At 51.3% G+C, this 18,623-nt stretch overlaps 1 protein-coding gene across 2 annotated transcripts; it reads left to right on the top strand.

Moving 5' to 3' along the window:
• Positions 1–660: 660 nt before the first annotated feature.
• KPNB1 (karyopherin subunit beta 1) lies at positions 661–17,652 on the top strand. Of its 2 annotated transcripts, XM_072356839.1 has the most exons (22): positions 710–897; positions 1,026–1,084; positions 2,602–2,784; positions 4,473–4,673; positions 5,338–5,490; positions 6,291–6,350; positions 6,605–6,694; positions 7,021–7,131; positions 8,449–8,550; positions 9,212–9,436; positions 9,612–9,803; positions 10,916–11,046; positions 11,796–11,943; positions 12,161–12,232; positions 13,268–13,412; positions 14,115–14,197; positions 14,496–14,603; positions 14,861–15,004; positions 15,106–15,211; positions 15,537–15,651; positions 16,209–16,370; positions 16,757–17,652. In XM_072356839.1, coding segments are annotated over exons 1-22 (2,631 nt in total). In that variant the 5' UTR covers positions 710–857; the 3' UTR covers positions 16,758–17,652. The 2 variants fall into 2 exon arrangements, with proteins under 2 accessions (XP_072212941.1, XP_072212940.1); XM_072356840.1 differs by lacking the exon at positions 16,757–17,652 and having other exon boundaries at positions 661–897; positions 16,209–16,374.
• The last annotated feature ends 971 nt before the right edge of the window (positions 17,653–18,623 follow it).

Raw genomic sequence — 18,623 nt, 5'->3', positions numbered from 1 at the left:
GTGGCAATTGGATTCAACAAGCCTTACCTGCTGCTGCTACAGATGGAGCCCAAAGCTGCTCATTAACCCCCATGTTGGAGCTGAACCTCCTGATGCCAGCAGGCTGCCAGCCGCCCTTTAACCCCTTATAACCCTTTTTCTCTGTGTTTTTTGCTTAAAATAACCCTTAAAAACAACCAAGGAGGGAAAAAAAATGAAAGCAGTTTTGGGTTAATAAAAACAAGAGCCGTGTTCAACTCATTGTCGTTATGGGCTCCTCTTCCAACCCCACCAACCGGGCATTGCAATGGCTGGGAAGCCCCCCACCCCCCCCCCCAAGGCCTGGTCTTAACGCATCACGGCCTGACGGGACCCTGATTTGTGGGGGGGGCTGGAGCCGCTTCTCCGTCCCGGTATAAACCCGACACGTGCTAAACACGCCACTTCCGGTCCGCTCTACTTCCGGTCTGCGCGACGCCGCGAGGATTTCCGCTCCCTCCCCCCCCCCCAACTCAGTCGGGGCGCCCTTCGCGTCGTCATCCAATCAGCGCTCAGCACCACCGGAAGCTCCACCTCCTCTCTTCCTCCCCGCGGCCCGCCAAATCCCACCCCCCGGCTCGATTCGACCAATAGAAACTCGAGCCGCTTGCCGCTTCCCACCAATCAACGCGTCGGCGCGGGGCGGCGGGCCGCGGCCCGTGGTATCCCTCCGCCGCTCGGTGTGCGCGCGCGCACCGCTCCGCCCGCGCGGCCTTTTTTCTCCCTCCGCCGCCGCCTCCCGCACAACCCGGAGCGCCGCCGCCGCCCCCCCCCCCCCTCACCCACCCACCCCATCGCTTCCCCTTCCTCCCTTCCCTCACGCCGCCGCCGCCGCCGCCATGGAGCTCATCACCATCCTGGAGAAGACGGTGTCTCCGGGTAAGGCCGCGCGGTCGCGCCGTGTGGTGGAGCTGTGGGGGGGGGGCGGCGCTGCCCGGTCTGTGCCCCCCCCCCCCCCCTCCGGTTTGTGCCCCCCCCCATTGACCGCCCCCCCCCCCCCCTCACAGACCGCTCGGAGCTGGAAGCGGCGCAGAAGTTCCTGGAGCAGGCGGCGATCGAGAACCTGGTGAGTCCCGTTCGGTCCCGTTCGGTTCCATTCGGTCCCGTTCGGTTCGGTTCGGTTCCATTCGGTTCCTCCGGGCCTCCATCTCGGCCCCCACCCCCACCTTTCTGTCCTTCCCCCCCCCCCCGGTTCCGTCCCTCCCGCTCCCGCTCCTCTCAGCGCCAATGGCGGCTCTCCCGGCGGCGGCGGCGGCCAATGGGGGCGCGGCGGAGGGGAGCGGCCGGGCCATGTGCGGCCATGGCAGCGCCGGGGCCTTCCCGGGTGGGGCCGAATAGGGACCGAGCGCTGAAAAGAGCGTTTTTAGGGTCGATATTCGCCCATCGCCGGGCTGGGGGGGGGGTAACGGGGACACCGGGAGCCACGTGAGGCCATCGGGGGTCTCTTGTGTTGATATTGAATGGAGATCCCGTTGTACCGGGGGGTTGTGTCGGTCTGAGCTGCCCCGGCGATGTAATGGGGGGAGGTTTGGGGTCATGGGGGGGTTGGGGGGGGTTTGGGGTCACGTTGGGGGCTGTGGGGCGGCCATTTCCCCCCCCATCCCCTTGTAGGAGTTGCCTTTAAAGCTGTATGAAATAACCCAGAGGAGGAATGGAGAAGCTTTCCCGTTGCTGTGGTTTATTTAGGGTCGATCCTTTAAAGGCAGCAGCAGCAGCAACGTGTTCATTTCATCCCTATTCCTCACCTCTAACCCGGGTTCATCCCATGAGATAAACCCTATAGGGGCTGTGCTCAGAGCTGGGACCCCACAGAGCCACCCCCAGCCCCACAGAGCCCCCCCCAGCCCCACACTGCTCCATGCATCCACACCTCCCAAGCCTTTCCATTTGCAAGCTGATGCTCCAGAGCCTCACACAGGTGAAACATCACATCTCCCCTTCCTAAAAGCAAAGCTGACCCCCCTCTCTCTGCCCCCATCTGCTGCAGGGTGATGAGGGCTGTGCTGCATGGTGGATGCATGTGGGGAAGCCAAAGCTTTTGGCCTTTGTGCAGCCTTTAGGAGGCAGAGCACGACCTGCAGCTGGATCAGCGGTGCCTCGTGCATCGACCTGCTGTGTGCCCGTGGGCTTTTGGTTCTATGGGAGCCAGCTGGTGTGGGCGCAGCAGCCCTCACTTTGTGTATGGAGGAGCAGCAGAGCACCCGTCGTTGGGTTGGGGGGTCGTTGGGTTGGGGGGTCGTTGGGTTGGGGGTCGTTGGGTTGGGGGTCATTGGGTTGGGGGTCTGTTGGGTTGGGGGTCTGTTGGGTTGGGGGTCGTTGGGTTGGGGTCGTTGGGTTGGGGTTGTTGTTGGGTTGGGGGTTTGGCCTTTGCCTCCAAGCAAAGGGATGAAGTCATGGTGCTCCCCCCAAGAGCTGCACATCCCAGTGTGGGTTATTCAGAGGATGCTCCGTGCAGGTGAGAGCACAGGAGGCGGCCATCTGTTGGATGAGCTGATGGAAGCCAAGCAAAGCGTCGCCCTTCCATGGGGGGTCTGGGTTGGGTTGGGGGTCTCAGCACCTTCCTCCTCCCCTTCTCTCCTGCAGCCAACCTTCCTGGTGGAACTGTCCAGAGTGCTGGCCAACCCTGGGAACAGCCAGGTGGCACGAGTGGCAGCCGGCCTGCAGATCAAGAACTCTCTCACCTCGAAGGACCCCGACATCAAGGCTCAATACCAGCAGCGATGGCTCGCCATCGACGCCAACGCCCGCAGGGAGGTCAAGAACTACGTGAGTCCTTCCTTTCCCTTCTCATCTGGTTTTGAGCCCGTTGGGTTCTCTTGGGCTGATCCCTTCCTTGCTTTCAGGCTCTCTGGCTGCTCCCTCTCGGGGTGGCAGCAGTGCTGTCTTGCTTTGGTGTTGTGAGATGTAGAAGCATTGGGGTGAAAAGCAGGCAGGTCTTATTAAGGGCTCCTATAAAGGAGTCTCAGTGTGACACACTGCTGGAGCAGTGGGCACAGCTTCCCACCTTGGTGGCTTCTGTTGGCTTTCTCTCATACAACAGCAGCTCCAGCTGCTCTCCAGTCCCTTTATGAATGCCTTTGAGCCGTGCTCTGTGGGAGCCCACACTTCTGCACGGGGCCCTTCATGACTTGGTAGTATATAGTCATAAACAGGCACATCCCGAGCAGGGGGCAGCATCCTGCTGTCTCTGCATGGGGTGGCTCTATCTGAAGACCCCGGAGCTGGTTAGGGGTAACCCCATACCTTGCAGAGACACAAGTGGTGCCTGAGGCCTTTCACCTCATGTGAATATAGGAGTGCATGGTTGTGTGTGGCTCCATGTGGAGCTGGTGCAAGCTTTAAGCTTCCTATGTTGGTTTTGTCTTAATAGAGATGTTGGAGTCTGTATCTAGCAGGGCAAGGTCGGGTCATCAACACAACTTTGTGTTCTGATGGCGTAGGAAGGGGACTGTAGCTCCTGTTGGCAGCATTAAGCTGTTGTGTTGTGTGTTGAAGCTCACAGCTTTGGATTGCTATGTTGAATTAATTGTTAAATGAAAGCAGAATCCTTTGTGTCTTCTCCTTTGGAGCTTCCCATGGTGGGCTTTTCCTTCAGCTCCGGGGCTGCCTGTTGTTTCCATCATTGCTGCATCCAGTGACCCATGAGTGATGGGGTTGGTTGGTTGGGGGGGGGTCTGACCCCAAACCCCTTCATATGGGAGGGATTGGGGGGGGGGGGAGAGGGGATTCTAACTGGATTGGGAGAGTCGGAGTGATGGGAGGGGACTGGGAGGGAGGGGGTGGTTGGTGTTTCTTGGTGAGTATTTGGGAAAGGGAAGGGTGTGTTTGGATGGTCCGAAAGCAGGACTCCTCCCTTGGTCATTCTGAGAAACAGTTACATAAGGAGGCAAAAAGAAACCAACACCCCACCTCATCAGATTGACTGCAAAGCAAAGACTTTGGTTTCTTTCCAGGCTGGTATTGGGGTGGGTGATTTCAGAGCAGGCTTGGTTTGCTTTTGTAGCCGGAGAGGAGTTGTTGGGTTGGCTGCTGGTGTGTGGATGTCAATGGGAATCAGAGTGGGGAGGTGCTGCAATTGCTGCCCAGAGAGGCTGTGGATGCTCCACGCATTGAGCTGTATGAGGCCAGGTTGGATGGGGCTCAGTGCAGCCTGGGCTGGTGTTATCTATGGAGGTTGGTGGCCCTGCTGGTGGACACCAGAAGCTTTGTGATCCTTGAGGTCCCCTCCAGCTTAAATCATTGTATGATGTGACAGCAGTGTGTGCATTCACAATGACTCCCTTCCTAAAGGGGTGACCATGGCTGGCTTCATCCCAGGGGGAGAGCTGAGCCAAGGGAAGCATTGCAGTATATCTATAGTACCACACACAGGGCAGGCAGAGCACACTGTGCCTGCTCTCAGTGCCTGCACTCAGTGCCTGCACACAGACCCTAACGCTGCTCTTTGCTTTCAGGTCCTGCAGACGTTGGGCACAGAGACGTACCGACCCAGCTCTGCCTCGCAGTGCGTGGCCGGCATCGCCTGCGCTGAGATCCCAATGAACCAATGGCCTGAGCTCATCCCCCAGCTGGTGGCCAACGTCACCAACCAGCACAGCACTGAGCACATGAAGGAGTCCACGCTGGAGGCCATCGGGTACATCTGCCAGGATATTGTGAGTACTTTTGCATCTTCTGTTTGTGGCACCTCTATGGGCCGAACTGCATCCTTTTCTGCTGGTCCTGAGGATCTCTCTGCTAGCAGCAAATGCACACAGACGGTGTCTGAAGGAGCTGACCTGCTTTTTGCAGCACAAATCCAGGTCGCTTCTCAAAGTCACTGCACAGCTGTGGGGTGGGCAAAGTGCAGCTTGCAAACCTTGCAGGTGAGAGGGGAGCTCCTGCTTCCTCCACGTGGCTGAGGAATTGCTGAGCTCCTTCCTCATGCAAAGAAGGAAGGGGTCTCTTTATCCTCGTGGAAGGAGGTTTAGATGCAAGGATGTTCGGTGTGGTGATCCATGCCAGTCTCCTGTGGCACAGCAGGGCAGTCCCTGCTGAGGGAGGGATGGAGGCAGCATGGAGCCCTTTGGGGATGAAAAGGGCCTTGTGTGATGTGAGGAGCAGCAGGGAGGGATGGAGGGTGGGTAGGGGGCACAGTGGGGTGAGAGAGAGGGCTGGGATCCCCCATGTTTGGTTTCTGGTGCTCCCAGTGGACAGGAGCATTGTTGGCTTTCATGTCTTATGATTCCTGCTCATGCAATTCAAACGTTGCTGATGGCTTTGATATATATATATGGAGTGAAGCCATTTAACCCGTGTGGCTCTCAATGCTTCTTTTAGGACCCAGAGCAACTTCAAGACAAATCCAACGAGATCCTGACAGCCATCATCCAGGGAATGAGAAAGGAAGAGCCCAGCAACAATGTGAAGCTAGCAGCTACGAATGCACTCCTGAACTCTTTGGAATTCACCAAAGCAAACTTCGACAAAGAGGTAAAAAAGGGGGGAGAAAGGGTGTAAAGTACGAGGGCAGAATCCATGGTCTGTGATGAGAAATCATGCACCACGCTGAGTTTTGATGCATAACTCGATGGCATCTGAGACTTGGATTCGTTTCCGTGCTGGCCGAGTGTCCTTGTGATGCAGAAATGCTTTGGAAGCTTCCAGAGATGTTTATTTCCCCCCCCCCCCCAAAAAAAAGGCTTTTGCTGAGTTTTGGGGATGAATTTGACCTGAGTTTGGGCTGTTAGATCTGCTTCCTAATCCAGCTCCTCTCTGTAATGCTGCTCTGTGTGCGTTACCCGCTTGGATCAGCGCTTTCTTTCGAGTTAACATGGCAGCAATCCAGCTTGCATTGCCTCTGGGAATGGCTGGGGGAGGAAGGCCTGCAAGCCTTCCAAAGGGGGGCATCTATTGCAGGGGGGCTTTTTCCTTTCCATCTATGTGGGTGAAGGATATCCCACAGGACCCTACTGGGGGGAGGATGGGGGTAAAGGTTGAGCCCTCAGCTTAGAGGGTCTTTGAATGGGAACCTTTCCCAAGCTGGATCCTGCAGATGGGGATCAGCTTCGTGATTGTCTGCTGGGCTTTTCTATGCTGGGCACCATTCAGAATGGATTTTGGGGTTCCCACTTTAGGGGGGGAAGAAGGATTCCATCTCCTGCAGTCAATGCTCACCTGCCCAAGGGTTGTAGAGGGGCTGTAGAGGTTCAGGCTCAACAACACGTTCTCCATAGGAAAAGCTTGTGAGTTTTCAGAGCTTTTTGTGATCTGATGTTTTGTTTCTTCTGCAGTCTGAAAGGCACTTTATTATGCAAGTAGTCTGTGAAGCAACGCAGTGTCCGGATACGAGGGTGAGTGGAGGCTGAAGGATGTGATGATGGCTGGAAGGGGCTCTGGTTTTAGCACCATAATGAGCAGCAATAACAGCAGGCTGTTAAGGTGGGGGTGGGCACGTGAGTCCTCAGACACCCTGAGTTTCATATTGGATGTTGGGATTTAAGCTGCATAGACCTTACTGGGTATGGAGTCAATGGAGCTGCTGGGATGCTGGGCCTGTTTTTCATGAGGACTCTGATCATTGTCACATCTTTCTGTGCTCTGGCAGGTACGAGTGGCTGCCTTACAGAACCTGGTGAAGATCATGTCCCTTTATTATCAGTATATGGAGACGTATATGGGTCCTGCACTTTTTGCTGTGAGTATTTGGGCTTCTTAGATAAAACCATCTGAACTCGTCCAGTTGTGCTGCTTTGTCTTCATCTGGGAGGAAACCTTTTCCTACGTCCTCGAATTGGTTTTTCTCTGGCTGTGTTTGAGTGTTGCTGATGCCCCTAATACCAACACTGAGACCCCCAAGTGTGGGGCAGCATAGACTGCAGGGTTTGCTGATGTGACATGAGGTTGTCCTCAATGAACTCAGCCTGATTTCAGATGATGTGGAGCCTTGGGGTGTTTGTGTGAAGAGAAACCATGTGCTAAAAAACGTTCTTCTCTCCCTTCCCCTCTTTCTCATTCCTAAAGATAACAATTGAAGCGATGAAAAGTGACATAGATGAGGTGGCTCTACAGGGAATCGAGTTCTGGTCCAACGTGTGTGACGAGGAGATGGATCTGGCTATAGAGGCATCAGAGGTGAGCTTGTAAACACCAGCAGAATTGCCTTTGGGAGAGCTGCAGTCGTGGTTTAACAACATCTGGAAGTCCTGCTGTTCTCTGTAGCCCCCTTCCATGCCCCTCGTGTGACAGTCCTGGTCTATGATGAAACATCATGCACCACTCTGATGCTCCGTGATGCATGACTGATAGAAGCTGAGACCTGGGGCTGCACGGAGCCCACGGGGCGTGTTGGCTCTGCAGAGAGCAGCTTGGCTTGGAGCTGCTGGCTCGGTTCTGGCAGCTGTCTCAGCCAGCACTCAGCTGGGATTGATTCGTTCTGCTGCTGAAAGTAGATGTGAAGCTTGGGGTTAAAGTTGCACGGGGGGCCACCGTCCATAACCCCCTTCCATAACTCATTGCTTTCAGTGTAAGCTCGAATACAACCCAGATCAGATGAAGACGAGCTGCCTTTTTAACCAACCAAATGGTTTAAAGCCAACCTGGCTGGGAATCAGAACGACTTGAGATAAAGATTTCCTGACAGCTTTGATGAGAATCCGCTGTGACAGAGAGGTGTTGCTTTCCTGAAGATGATCCATGACAGCTACCTGATTCTCTTTAGCATCCCAGAGTCGAGTTTTAAGCTCCTGTAAGGTTCACTTTAAAGCACGTGAAGCATGTAAAGCAGGCACAGCTTGGACTGCTACAACGTGGTCTGTGTTGGAGGGGAGCCTTTATGGGTTTACCCACTGCCTGTGCCTGGTGGGCTCTGCATTTATAGGCTCTGTGCCTAACAGACCCCAGGAGCAGCAGTGCTGTCCTATTCTGACATGGGAGAGAAGTCACGGGATGCAAGGAATGATTTTTCCCCTTCACGCTGGATGAATTTGGGGTGCTGTTCCCCATGCAGCTGTTGTTTGCATAGAAATTAATGGCACAGATCAATGAGAGCTTAAACTTCGAAGGCCTGTAGATGAATCAGAGCCATCTTTAAAAGCAGCTAAATATATATTTGGTGTTGCCTGCCCAAAATAGCAAGGATAAAAGGACAGTCAGCGTGTAGGTTCAGCTTGTGTGCAGAAGGACCTCTTGCTTTTCCTACTTGGGGTCACTTGTTAATTATACAGAACAGGGTATTTCTGTTTTTGGGCCCTTTATGCTTATGGAGCAGCAGACTGAGCTGTGCTGATGGAAGATGTAACTGGATGTGGTGCAGGGCTGTCCTTGAGGTTAATGTATGTTGTGGTGACTTGGTGCTGGGAAGCAGAGGGAAGCATATAGAAGGGATCCTATAAGTGTGGGGTGATAGATGTGGTGCTTGTGTTGAGGATTGCATTGTGTGCTTCCTTGCAGGCAGCAGAGCAGGGGAAGCCTCCGGAGCACACGAGCAAGTTTTATGCTAAGGGAGCATTGCAGTATTTGGTCCCAATTCTAACACAGACATTAACAAAACAGGTGAGTTGCAAAACGCCTGCTGTGTATCCATTGGGGGATGGTGTGGAAACAGCTGCTCCTGCACTCAGCTGCAGGCAGCAACACGTTGGGCTTGATGGTTTCTGAAGAGGTTTGTATCTTTCTCTGTGTCCCTCACGAGTAAAACCAACATTGTCTGCATTGTTGGAGGTTCAATGTCTGGTTTTCCTGAGCTCTGCATCCCCAGCTCGGAGGTCTCTGTTTATTTTAGTGGGTGCTGAGAGCTGCACGGGGACTTGTTTGTACTCCGTTCTGCAGCCTCATACAAGTTAATGGGGAGTCACTTGCTGCAGCAGGTCTAATAATGAGATCAAGCTGTTAATTAAGCTGTGCAGGATGGAGTTTTGGCTTCCTGTGATGAAGGAAGGAAGTGCTGTGAAAGTGATTCTTGCTGTCTGTTTGGGTGCAGGGGGTTGCAATGCAGCAGGTTAAACCCCAAGTGATGGTTAAAATGGGGTGGATGGAGCACGTAACTTGGGCTTCTTCTCTGCCAGGGGTGGGATTTGCGCTTCTAAACCTGAGCTGACCCTTAAATGTAACACCTGGCAACAGGGAGATGCTCCCTGCAATAGGGTGGCATTGCCTATGAGTGGGAAGGGCTGGTTTTTCCCCATGCTATGGGTGCTGTTCTTTCTCCCCCTAGGATGAAAACGATGACGATGATGACTGGAACCCCTGCAAAGCAGCAGGTGTCTGCCTCATGCTGCTGGCAACCTGCTGTGAAGATGACATTGTTCCTCACGTGCTGCCCTTTATTAAAGAACACATCAAAAACCCAGACTGGCGATACAGAGATGCAGCTGTGATGGCTTTTGGGTGCATTTTGGAAGGACCAGAGCCTAACCAGCTCAAACCACTAGTTATACAGGTGAGGTGATCGTGAGGCTTGTGAGCCAAAACCTTTGGTTTATTTGAAGGAGGACACACATTTTGTGTTGTTCTTAGTCTGGGAAGATGCTAAAGGTCCGCCTGCTTTACATATCATGCCATAGAATGGCCTGGATACTGAAAGCTCTCACACCTTGACCTCGTTTATCTCTCAGGCAATGCCGACTTTAATAGAGCTGATGAAGGATCCCAGTGTTGTGGTTCGAGACACAGCAGCCTGGACCGTGGGCAGGATCTGTGAGATGCTCCCTGAGGCAGCCATCAATGACATTTACCTCGCCCCACTGCTGCAGTGTCTGATCGAGGGCCTGAGCGCTGAGCCCCGAGTGGCCTCCAATGTGTGCTGGGTAAGGCAGACCCTTTGCTTTTTGCTGCTGGGAGTGAAGGGAAGCAGCTCCTGCTGGTATGCAGACACACAGGTTGATGCTTGCACACTTACGCGGGTGGCAGAGATGAGCCCTGACTTGGTCATCCAGCAAACACAGCTCTTGTTGTTATCTCCAGTCTGTTTTGTGCCTCTGATAGGCAAAACAAGGGAAGAACAAAGCATTTAAATTAGGAATAACCGAGTGTAAAATCACCTTCAGCTTGAAGGTGCTGTGCGAGTCGTCCGCAATGATGGGTGTGTAGAGACACAGTTACATTCCAGACATGCTGGGCTTTCATGTTTCCTTGAGACAGCTGGATTGCCCATTGGTTCTTAGGGACACACAATCCAACTTGCTTCCCATCACCTAAATTCGCTTCAGAACTCATTTGAGGAGCATGAAGTTTTCCCTGACAGAGCTGCAGTCCCTTGGGTTAACTTCAGTTATATCATCTTGATGGGTGTGTGCTACCAAGTAGCATCGCTGTCCTCCCCCCCCTATAAAGAAGATGCATCCCTTGCTGCTTGCAATAGGAATTGAGCTACAGATGGGTGTCTGCACGTCGGAACAACCCTTAGAAACCATAGGATCCATTCTCTTGCTATGACAGAGGTTTGAAGGCTGCACATCAGTGTGGGAGCTTCTCCCTGTTCTGCTGGACCACGTCGCTGTGGCTGTTGTTGGGAAGGCAATGACTGGCACGTGTCTATAGATGGCAGTGACGATGAGGGATCTTTCAGCTTTCTTTAATCCCCCCCCATCATCTCAGAGCTGTTACCATCAATCTGAAGCCTTTTCTAAGCTGGGATTTGAACTTGTGTTGATAACAACAGGTCCTGTCTGCCTGCCCAGCACCAACAGCACGTATGGCTCAGGCAACCTGACTCTGTGGTTGTGGCAGCACGACTTCCTGCTGTGTTTCATTTCACATCTTCCATATCCTCACCACTCCTGCACCAAAGCTGAGCACCCTGAATAATTATGGGCTCCTAAGGGAGCTGTTTAGCCCTGCACCTGTTTGTATGGGATGTGTTTCTGGACACGTGGGGGTGAAGTCGTTGGGTAACAGGAATGGTTGTTCTGTGTTCCAGGCCTTCACTAGTCTTGCTGAAGCTGCCTATGAAGCTGCAGATGTAGCTGATGATCAGGAAGAACCAGCAACCTACTGCTTATCCTCGTCATTTGAGCTAATAGTTCAGAAACTTCTGGAGACCACAGATAGGTAATGTTAACCCAGCTGGCCTGAGAAACACAAGAGATGCCTTTTCTACCCCTTAAGGCTTTGGTCTTCCTTCTCTTGCAGCATAGATCTGAATGGTGTTTTGTAAGAGCTGGGCTTTCTGGCATCGTGTCCTTTTCCAAACTAAGCTGAAATATAAATAGACAAGGCAAAATGTTTTCTCAGTTCTGCAGATGCAAAAGTAAGGCTCGTGTTGAAGTCCTGTTCCGCTTTCAAGGTCACGTAAGGGATTTTGACAGCTCTGCAGTTCAACTTTTGGGTCACTTTTTGATCCTTTTGCAGGTTAAGATCTTAAATGGGGGGTGGGTTCCTGTCTGAGCAGTTTGGACTCTGAACTCACTTTGTGTCTCATTCAGTTCCAGCCAGCAGTGTGGTGTCTGCCTCAGGGCTCTGAGCTCCATCAGGTTCAGCACTCAGCTGTCTCTGCTTCCAGCTGGTGGCTCAGAGGGATGTGGGGAGGCACCCACGGGCACAGCTCACCTCCTGACACCATTCCTTCCTATGCGGGGTCACAGCTGTGTGTGGCTTTGAGCTGTTTGCTGCTCCTGGGCTCGCTGTCCTGAAGATACTGGACGTCATTATTAATAGCAAGCTAAATTAAGAAGGGAAAACCCCAAAACAGCTTTACAAACGTCACTTAACTTTCACATCTTGCAATAAGGAGCTGCTCATTGCAGCGCTGAGATGTAAGCTCTTACCGATCTACTGCAAACACATTCCTTCTGTTCCAGGCCTGATGGACACCAGAATAACTTGAGGAGCTCTGCATACGAAGCTCTGATGGAAATAGTGAAGAACAGTGCCAAGGACTGTTACCCCGCTGTCCAAAAGACAACGTTGGTCATCATGGAGCGGCTTCAACAAGTGCTGCAGATGGAGGTAGGGGGAGGTGGGGGTTTGAGCCTTGGCTGTGTATCTGCTGGCATAAAGTGCTGTGTGTTGTTATGGACAGGTTATGAAGGGTGCATCTCCTCTTAAACTGGGAGGAGCAAATACTTAAAAGGGGGGTTTCTGCCCTTCGTATTGCTGCTGGGTTTGCGTGGACCCATGAGAGAAGCGTTCTACTATATTTGGGGTTCTGTTCTTTGTCTTTCAGTCTCATATCCAGAGCACTTCAGACAGAATCCAGTTCAATGATCTTCAGTCTCTTCTCTGCGCTACTCTCCAGGTTAGCTCCTCATTCCTGCTTTGTGGTTACGGGGAGGAGGAGGTTTTGGGGTTGTGAAAGGGTTGGCTCTTGCATTGGCTTCGGGGTGAACAATTGCTGTGTTTGGCACCAGCAAAAAAGCTCCGCACCAGATTTAATTTGTTCATCTGCCTCTTGTGGTTGGTGTTCTTATTTAAAACGGCACTAATTAAAATGCACTAAGTGTCCTTGAAATTAAACATCTGGTAATGAACACCCACCCACGTGGCTTGGAGCGTTACCGCACACTTCAGCTCCTTTCCTCTTACAAAGTGCACTGAAAACGGCTTCTTTTCTCCCCAAATCTTCCCCACGTTGTCCAGTTGAAGTGCAGGCTGCCTGGCATTGAAGCTTTGCTGTCTGGCACTGCGGGATGGTGGGATGGAGTGGGAGCCCTCTGTGTATGGAGCCTTTCCTTTTGGCACAGCGTGACCTTACGCCTCTTGTTTCCATGTGGAGGTCTTTCATTTCCCAAACAGAGTCGCTCTGGTCTTGAGATGGATGTTTTTGCCCTGCATTGCTTGTGTGTATGCTTGCTCTCAGAGATGTTCAGCTGCAGTTGGCTGTAAAGATGTGCTGTGTTTTGGATTAACAACCGCTATCTCTGCAATGTAATTCTGTGGTGCACCAGCAGAGCTTCTGTGCCACCTGTAATTGGCAGCAAGGCATCATTGTGGCCTTGCTGTCATTAGAGAAAGGCTTGTCTATAATGCAGGGCCACATTTGGGCTGGCCACACGTAATGCCAGCTTACAAAAGGGAACCTGCAGAACAGCCTATGCAGCAGGAACAGTCAATTCAGCTCGTTCCGTAGCTGGGAAACGGAATGCAGCTAAAAACGAATGGGACTTTGTGCTTGCACTGACAAAGCATATTTCTGCAGCAGCAGAATTCAAACAGCAGCTTTGCTTTCAGCAGCCCAACATGCTCGGAAGCACTCGGGGAGGTGGAGGCGTAATTCAGCCGAGCGTCAGTGGAAGCCAATGATGGTCTTTCTCTCTTCCCTTTCTTGTTTCAGAACGTCCTGAGGAAGGTGCAGCACCAGGACGCCCTGCAGATCTCAGACGTGGTGATGGCATCTCTGCTGAGGATGTTCCAGAGCACGGCGGGTTCAGGGGGGGTGCAGGAGGACGCCTTGATGGCAGTCAGCACCCTGGTGGAAGGTGGGTGCCGTGCTGGGGTTGGGGAGCAGGGCTGGGTGCAGCCTGGGGTGCTCCCTGCTCTCATTGACCCTATAGGTTAAAATGAAACCCAAACCACCACGTTCAGTCCCTGCCTTTTCCTCAAGGTGTGGGTTTTGACAGCACACATCTGTCACCGGAGCCCTGAGTCTGCTGGATTATTCTGGGCTGTGTTTCTTGAATGAATAGCTCGTTTGCTGTTAATAACGTGGTTACAATGCAAATTCTGCCGAGAGAAAGGAGGAGCTCTGCTGTGTGCAGCGCTGAGCACAATGGGAACCTGCTGCCTTCCATGGCTCAGCTCTGAATCTGAATGATTCACACTTGCTGCTGCTACTTGAAACCCATCGCTGCTTTGGGATGTTTTCTCAATGGTCGATTTAAAGTCATTGTTCTTATTTAAAAGAAAATCACAGCGGTGATGGTCAGCGTTAAAGTGAGTCAGAGCTGATGAAATGAAATGGGGTGGTGGCAGCCTGGGCAGCATGAGCTCATGTTCAGAAGTTGCCCTGGAACTTGGGGGGGGGATGGAGTTCTCTGAGTCTTTGTGGTCCCCATGTATGTGCTCAGCTTTTGTGTTAAACTGGTTTAAGGTGGAAGGATAACTGGGTTTTATTGAGCTCCATGAAGTGCATGGCAGGTTGGGAGTGCTTTTCTTCTAACAAGACTATTTTCCATGCACAGTTTTAGGTGGAGAGTTCCTGAAGTACATGGATGCCTTCAAACCGTTCCTTGGCATTGGACTGAAGAACTATGCTGAATACCAGGTAGAGGTCAAAGCAGGCAGCCCTGTGCTTGCCATCTCCCAATTGCCATCTGCTCTCAGGTGCTGAGTTCAGCAGGTGTGCATCTGTGCACCAGCACAGCTCTTCACACCTCAATGTAGATGCTTCATAACATTCAGAAGGGCTCATCAGCTGCCATGAGGGCTGTCACTGGTGGTGACATTAATGCCCATAGAGTGTCACCACAGCTCAATGCTTTAATGTAATAAGCTGACGCTGTGAGGATGGAGAGGAAGCCTGACTCACTGGGTGGGTGTCTGACTTGCTGTTCTATTTGCAGGTCTGTCTGGCTGCAGTGGGCCTGGTTGGTGACTTATGCAGAGCCCTGCAATCCAACATCTTGCCTTTCTGTGACGAGGTTATGCAGCTGCTCTTGGAGAACTTGGGGGTGAGTGTTTACCTTCTCATTAGCGGTTAGTAACAGTTGGCTTGCACGCTGAGGGGGAAAAAGTGGGAGGTGGGAGAAGCTGAAGTGCTAGGCGTGCTCTGAAGATCTCGTGTTTGACAACTGTGTCACTTCGTGTTTGAATGGGATCCAGCTCTTGTTGAGGGTAAGGATTTCCATTGCGAGGGAAGGTCGTGGTTTATTAGCTCCTCCTCTCAGGGAAGTGCAGCTGAACGTAACGGTGTTGAAATCTGTTCCAGAATGAAAACGTTCATAGGTCTGTGAAGCCACAGATTCTCTCTGTGTTTGGAGATATCGCCCTTGCTATCGGAGGGGAATTCAAGAAGTACCTGGATGTTGTACTGAATACCCTCCAACAGGCTTCCCAAGCACAGGTTGATAAGGTGAGGCAGCCACGTGCTCTGTGGTTCGTTACAGTCATAAATGAGGACTGTGTGCTCTGCTGAGGGCAATGCTCACCTGGTGCTTTCCTGCTGCCTTTCAGTCGGACTACGATATGGTGGATTACCTGAATGAGCTGAGGGAGGGTTGCCTGGAAGCTTACACAGGAATCATTCAGGGATTGAAGGGAGACCAAGAAAACGTGCACCGTAAGTCATCTGCGGTGATTCCTTTTGTGATTGAAATGATGATAAGAGAGCCTGCTTGGATGGGCTCCTCTTGCAGAAGCTGTCACATCCATGGGCACATCCTTGCTAATTCACTTCTGTGGGGAAGGAGCACTCAGCTGCCCATGTAGGGAACGAACTTGGAGCCTTTCGTTGTGGTTCTTCCTCCTTTGGCTTTTATGTGCTCCTTCTCTGACAGCTCAGAGTTGGGCCATCCAGGAGCATGCAGGAAGGCTTTGTGAGACTTGTGGGGCCATTAAACATGAGCTGTGTTTCACCCTGCTGTAACGAGGCTCTTCTCTTTCAGCGGACGTGATGCTGGTGCAGCCCAGAGTAGAATTTATTCTGTCTTACATTGACCACATTGCTGGAGATGAGGATCATACGGACGTAGTAGTGGCGTGTTCTGCTGGACTGATAGGGTGAGCATCCTGATCCCGTGTGAGCACTGACAGCCTGTTTGTTAGGTAGAACTCTGTGCATCAAATGCATCTGAAGCCGCATTCTTATGGCTGATGTGTCAACCAGTCCTGGGTTATTCAGTCCAGTGCCATGCGTTTAACTGAAGGTGTAAGGCAGACAACGTAAGTGAGGTCATTAATTGGGAGGGTGAGAGCAGCAGTAGTGACGGGTGGAAGCGTTGCATGTTATACAAGCTCTAGATGTAGGATTTGTCAGGGGTGACCTGCATTTAAAAGCAAAGCACCCAAAGGTGCGGAGGAGCTCAGGTCGGGGCTGGAATTAGATGGAGATCCAATGGAAGCATCTGTCTTGGGACAGGAGATTGAACGTCTCCATTTAGTCCCTGTTAAGAGAAGCTTAGTTGTGCTACTGCTGCAACCAGCGACCCTATGAAACCGTTCATAAAGGACATGAGCTGCGAGTCAGATTTCTTCCAGCTACCAAGAGCTGATCGGGGGGGGGGTGTTGTCACACCTGTTTGTAGCTCTCAGCCTCAAAACCTCTCTTGCTTCTTCAGGGATTTGTGTACAGCGTTTGGAAAAGATGTACTGAAATTAGTAGAAGCTAGACCCATGATACATGAACTGCTCACTGAAGGAAGGAGATCCAAGACGAACAAAACGAAAACCCTTGCTACCTGGGCGACTAAAGAACTGAGAAAACTGAAGAATCAAGCTTGGTAAGGGATATAAAACACCCACCTACCTCCTTTTCATGTTGTGTAATTAGGAAATTGGCCGGACTCCTGAATGAGATGCTACACAAAAGCCCTGCTTTTCCAGAAGGTGGTTCTCAGTTTATCTTGCTGTAAACGAGAGCGTGTTGATGGGGACTTGGGGGGCTCGTTGTGTTGTGAGATGTGCTGTCCTCACCGAGCTGCTGCAGATGAGCTCTGTGTGCTCTGCAGTGCTGCTAAAGCACCTTTAATAGGAGCAGGAGAGGGGTGTGAGATTGCATCACCGTTGTTTGCTTTATGTCTGTGCTGCTTTGCTGGAGTCTCATTGGCTGAAGGTGGGACTTGGCCCGCGTTTGGTTCCATTCTGAATGGTGCCTTTCTGCTTGCAGATCTGTTACCATTGGGATGACACCTGAGACCCCCCCTGCTGGAAATCTCCAATCTATTGAGGGAAAAAAAAACACAAAAAAAAATAAGAAAAAGGAAAAAAAAAACAAACACAAAACCAACCAAACAAAAAAAAACCAACAACAAATCAAAACCAACAACCCGGAAGTAAGGAGTGTGCACGGATGCTGAATGTTTGGGAATGAGAGGATGATGAGTGAGTGAGGCTTGAAACCAACACCACATGGAAAAACCCCACCACGGCAAACAGCAGCAGCAGCGCTGTTAGCGAGCTGAACACTGACGTGCGTCGAAAGCCTTTTTTTGGCCTCCTTGGTCGTCTTCTGGAGTGATGAGAGCACCGGGCTCTGCTTGGCAATGGGCAGCCCCTTCCGACAGCGCGGGGTCGGCATCCCTGGGCTGCTCAGCAGAGAGATGGGAGCCGACCTCCATCCGCCCGCGGTAACTTGGGCTCACACGATGCTGTCGGTGCACGGGATGTGAGGAGAATGAGAGAGGGGTGAAGGATTTCTTTTGGGTCTAAAGAGTGAGTGTGTGTGAATGAGGCGGTTTATCTCCACATTCGAGTCCATTGCAGTTGGGTCTTTTTTTCTTTTCCCACGAGCAAACAAACATGGGGTTCGCTGTTGCATTTCATAAACTAACCGCAGTTTGTTTTTCTTTCAGTCTACTGATGCAGCGTAAAGAGATGTATTAAAAAAGGGGAAAAATAGAGAAAAAAAAAGATTAAAAAAAAAAAAAGGAAAGAAAAAACAAAGGAAAGTCGCTCCTTTTTAGGGCTTTTGATTTTGGGGAAACACTGACGAATGTTCAGAGCTCCCATCCCCACTGATGCTTTTCATGGTCTCCTTTCATCAAAGCGCCTTTCCTTCCTTAATGTTGTTCAACTGTGAATGTAGAAATGGGGGGAGGGTGAAAGGGGGGGGGGGTGGGAAGGGGATAAAACCAAACCAACTCTTGCGTATAGAGGGTATAGAATGAATGGTCAACCAAGATTTCAGGCTCACGACTCAAACCCAGGCATCGAGTTGCTCTGAATTGGCAGTGAGAAAGCAAAGGGGAAACAAAATAAAGAGCTCTCTTGACTTTGTACTGTAGCAGCCCCCAAAACAGCCAGGAAAAAAAAACAATTGTGCCAAAGAGTTGAAAAACAAAAATGAAACTTCAGGTAATATTTTGGATTGCAAAAAAAAAGAACAAAAAGAGATGAGGATAAATTCAATGTTCCGACAAAAATCCTGATAAAAAAAAATGCCATTTGGAAACTGCTCGGCCTTTTGTGCTCTTTATTTCATCCAATCTGACGTGGTTTTGGTTTTTTTTTGGTCTCTTTGCTGCACTTGAAAAACAACAAAAGCGACAAAAAAAAGGAAGAAATGAATTTATATAAAATATATATATACTGACTTGAGCTTAACACAAAACGGCACTTGTAAAAGGTTCTATTTTTCCACTGCAGTTTGAAGATGAATAAAAATGGTGTCAAACATTCCCCAAAACTTCCTTTTTTTTCGTATTCTTGGTCTTTCCAGTTTTTCAAGGGGAACCCGAGTAGTAACAGACTGTGATGGGGTGACTCCCAAAACCAATTGGCTGCTCACTGCTTCCCTGTGACCGCACAATGTCTTCTTGCCACGTCGAGGATCACAATCTCGTTTCCTCTTCAATGAGGCTTTTGCTTTCGAGGAATCAAACCTTGCTTATCCCGAACCCTCAGCAATAAGCCTGGAGGTGGTGCAGGGGGTGAGGGCTGTTGCTCGTTACAGTTGTACTGAAGGGCAGATGTTGATGTTGCCAGCATTGGAATCTGCATTTTGAACGCGGGCATTTCGGAAACCTCTTTGTGGG

This window comes from Excalfactoria chinensis, chromosome 24 (assembly GCF_039878825.1).
Source record: "Excalfactoria chinensis isolate bCotChi1 chromosome 24, bCotChi1.hap2, whole genome shotgun sequence".
In the NCBI taxonomy this organism is placed as follows: Eukaryota; Metazoa; Chordata; class Aves; order Galliformes; family Phasianidae; genus Excalfactoria; species Excalfactoria chinensis.
Note: the sequence above shows the minus strand (reverse complement) of the source record. Positions and strands in the feature narration are given on the sequence as shown.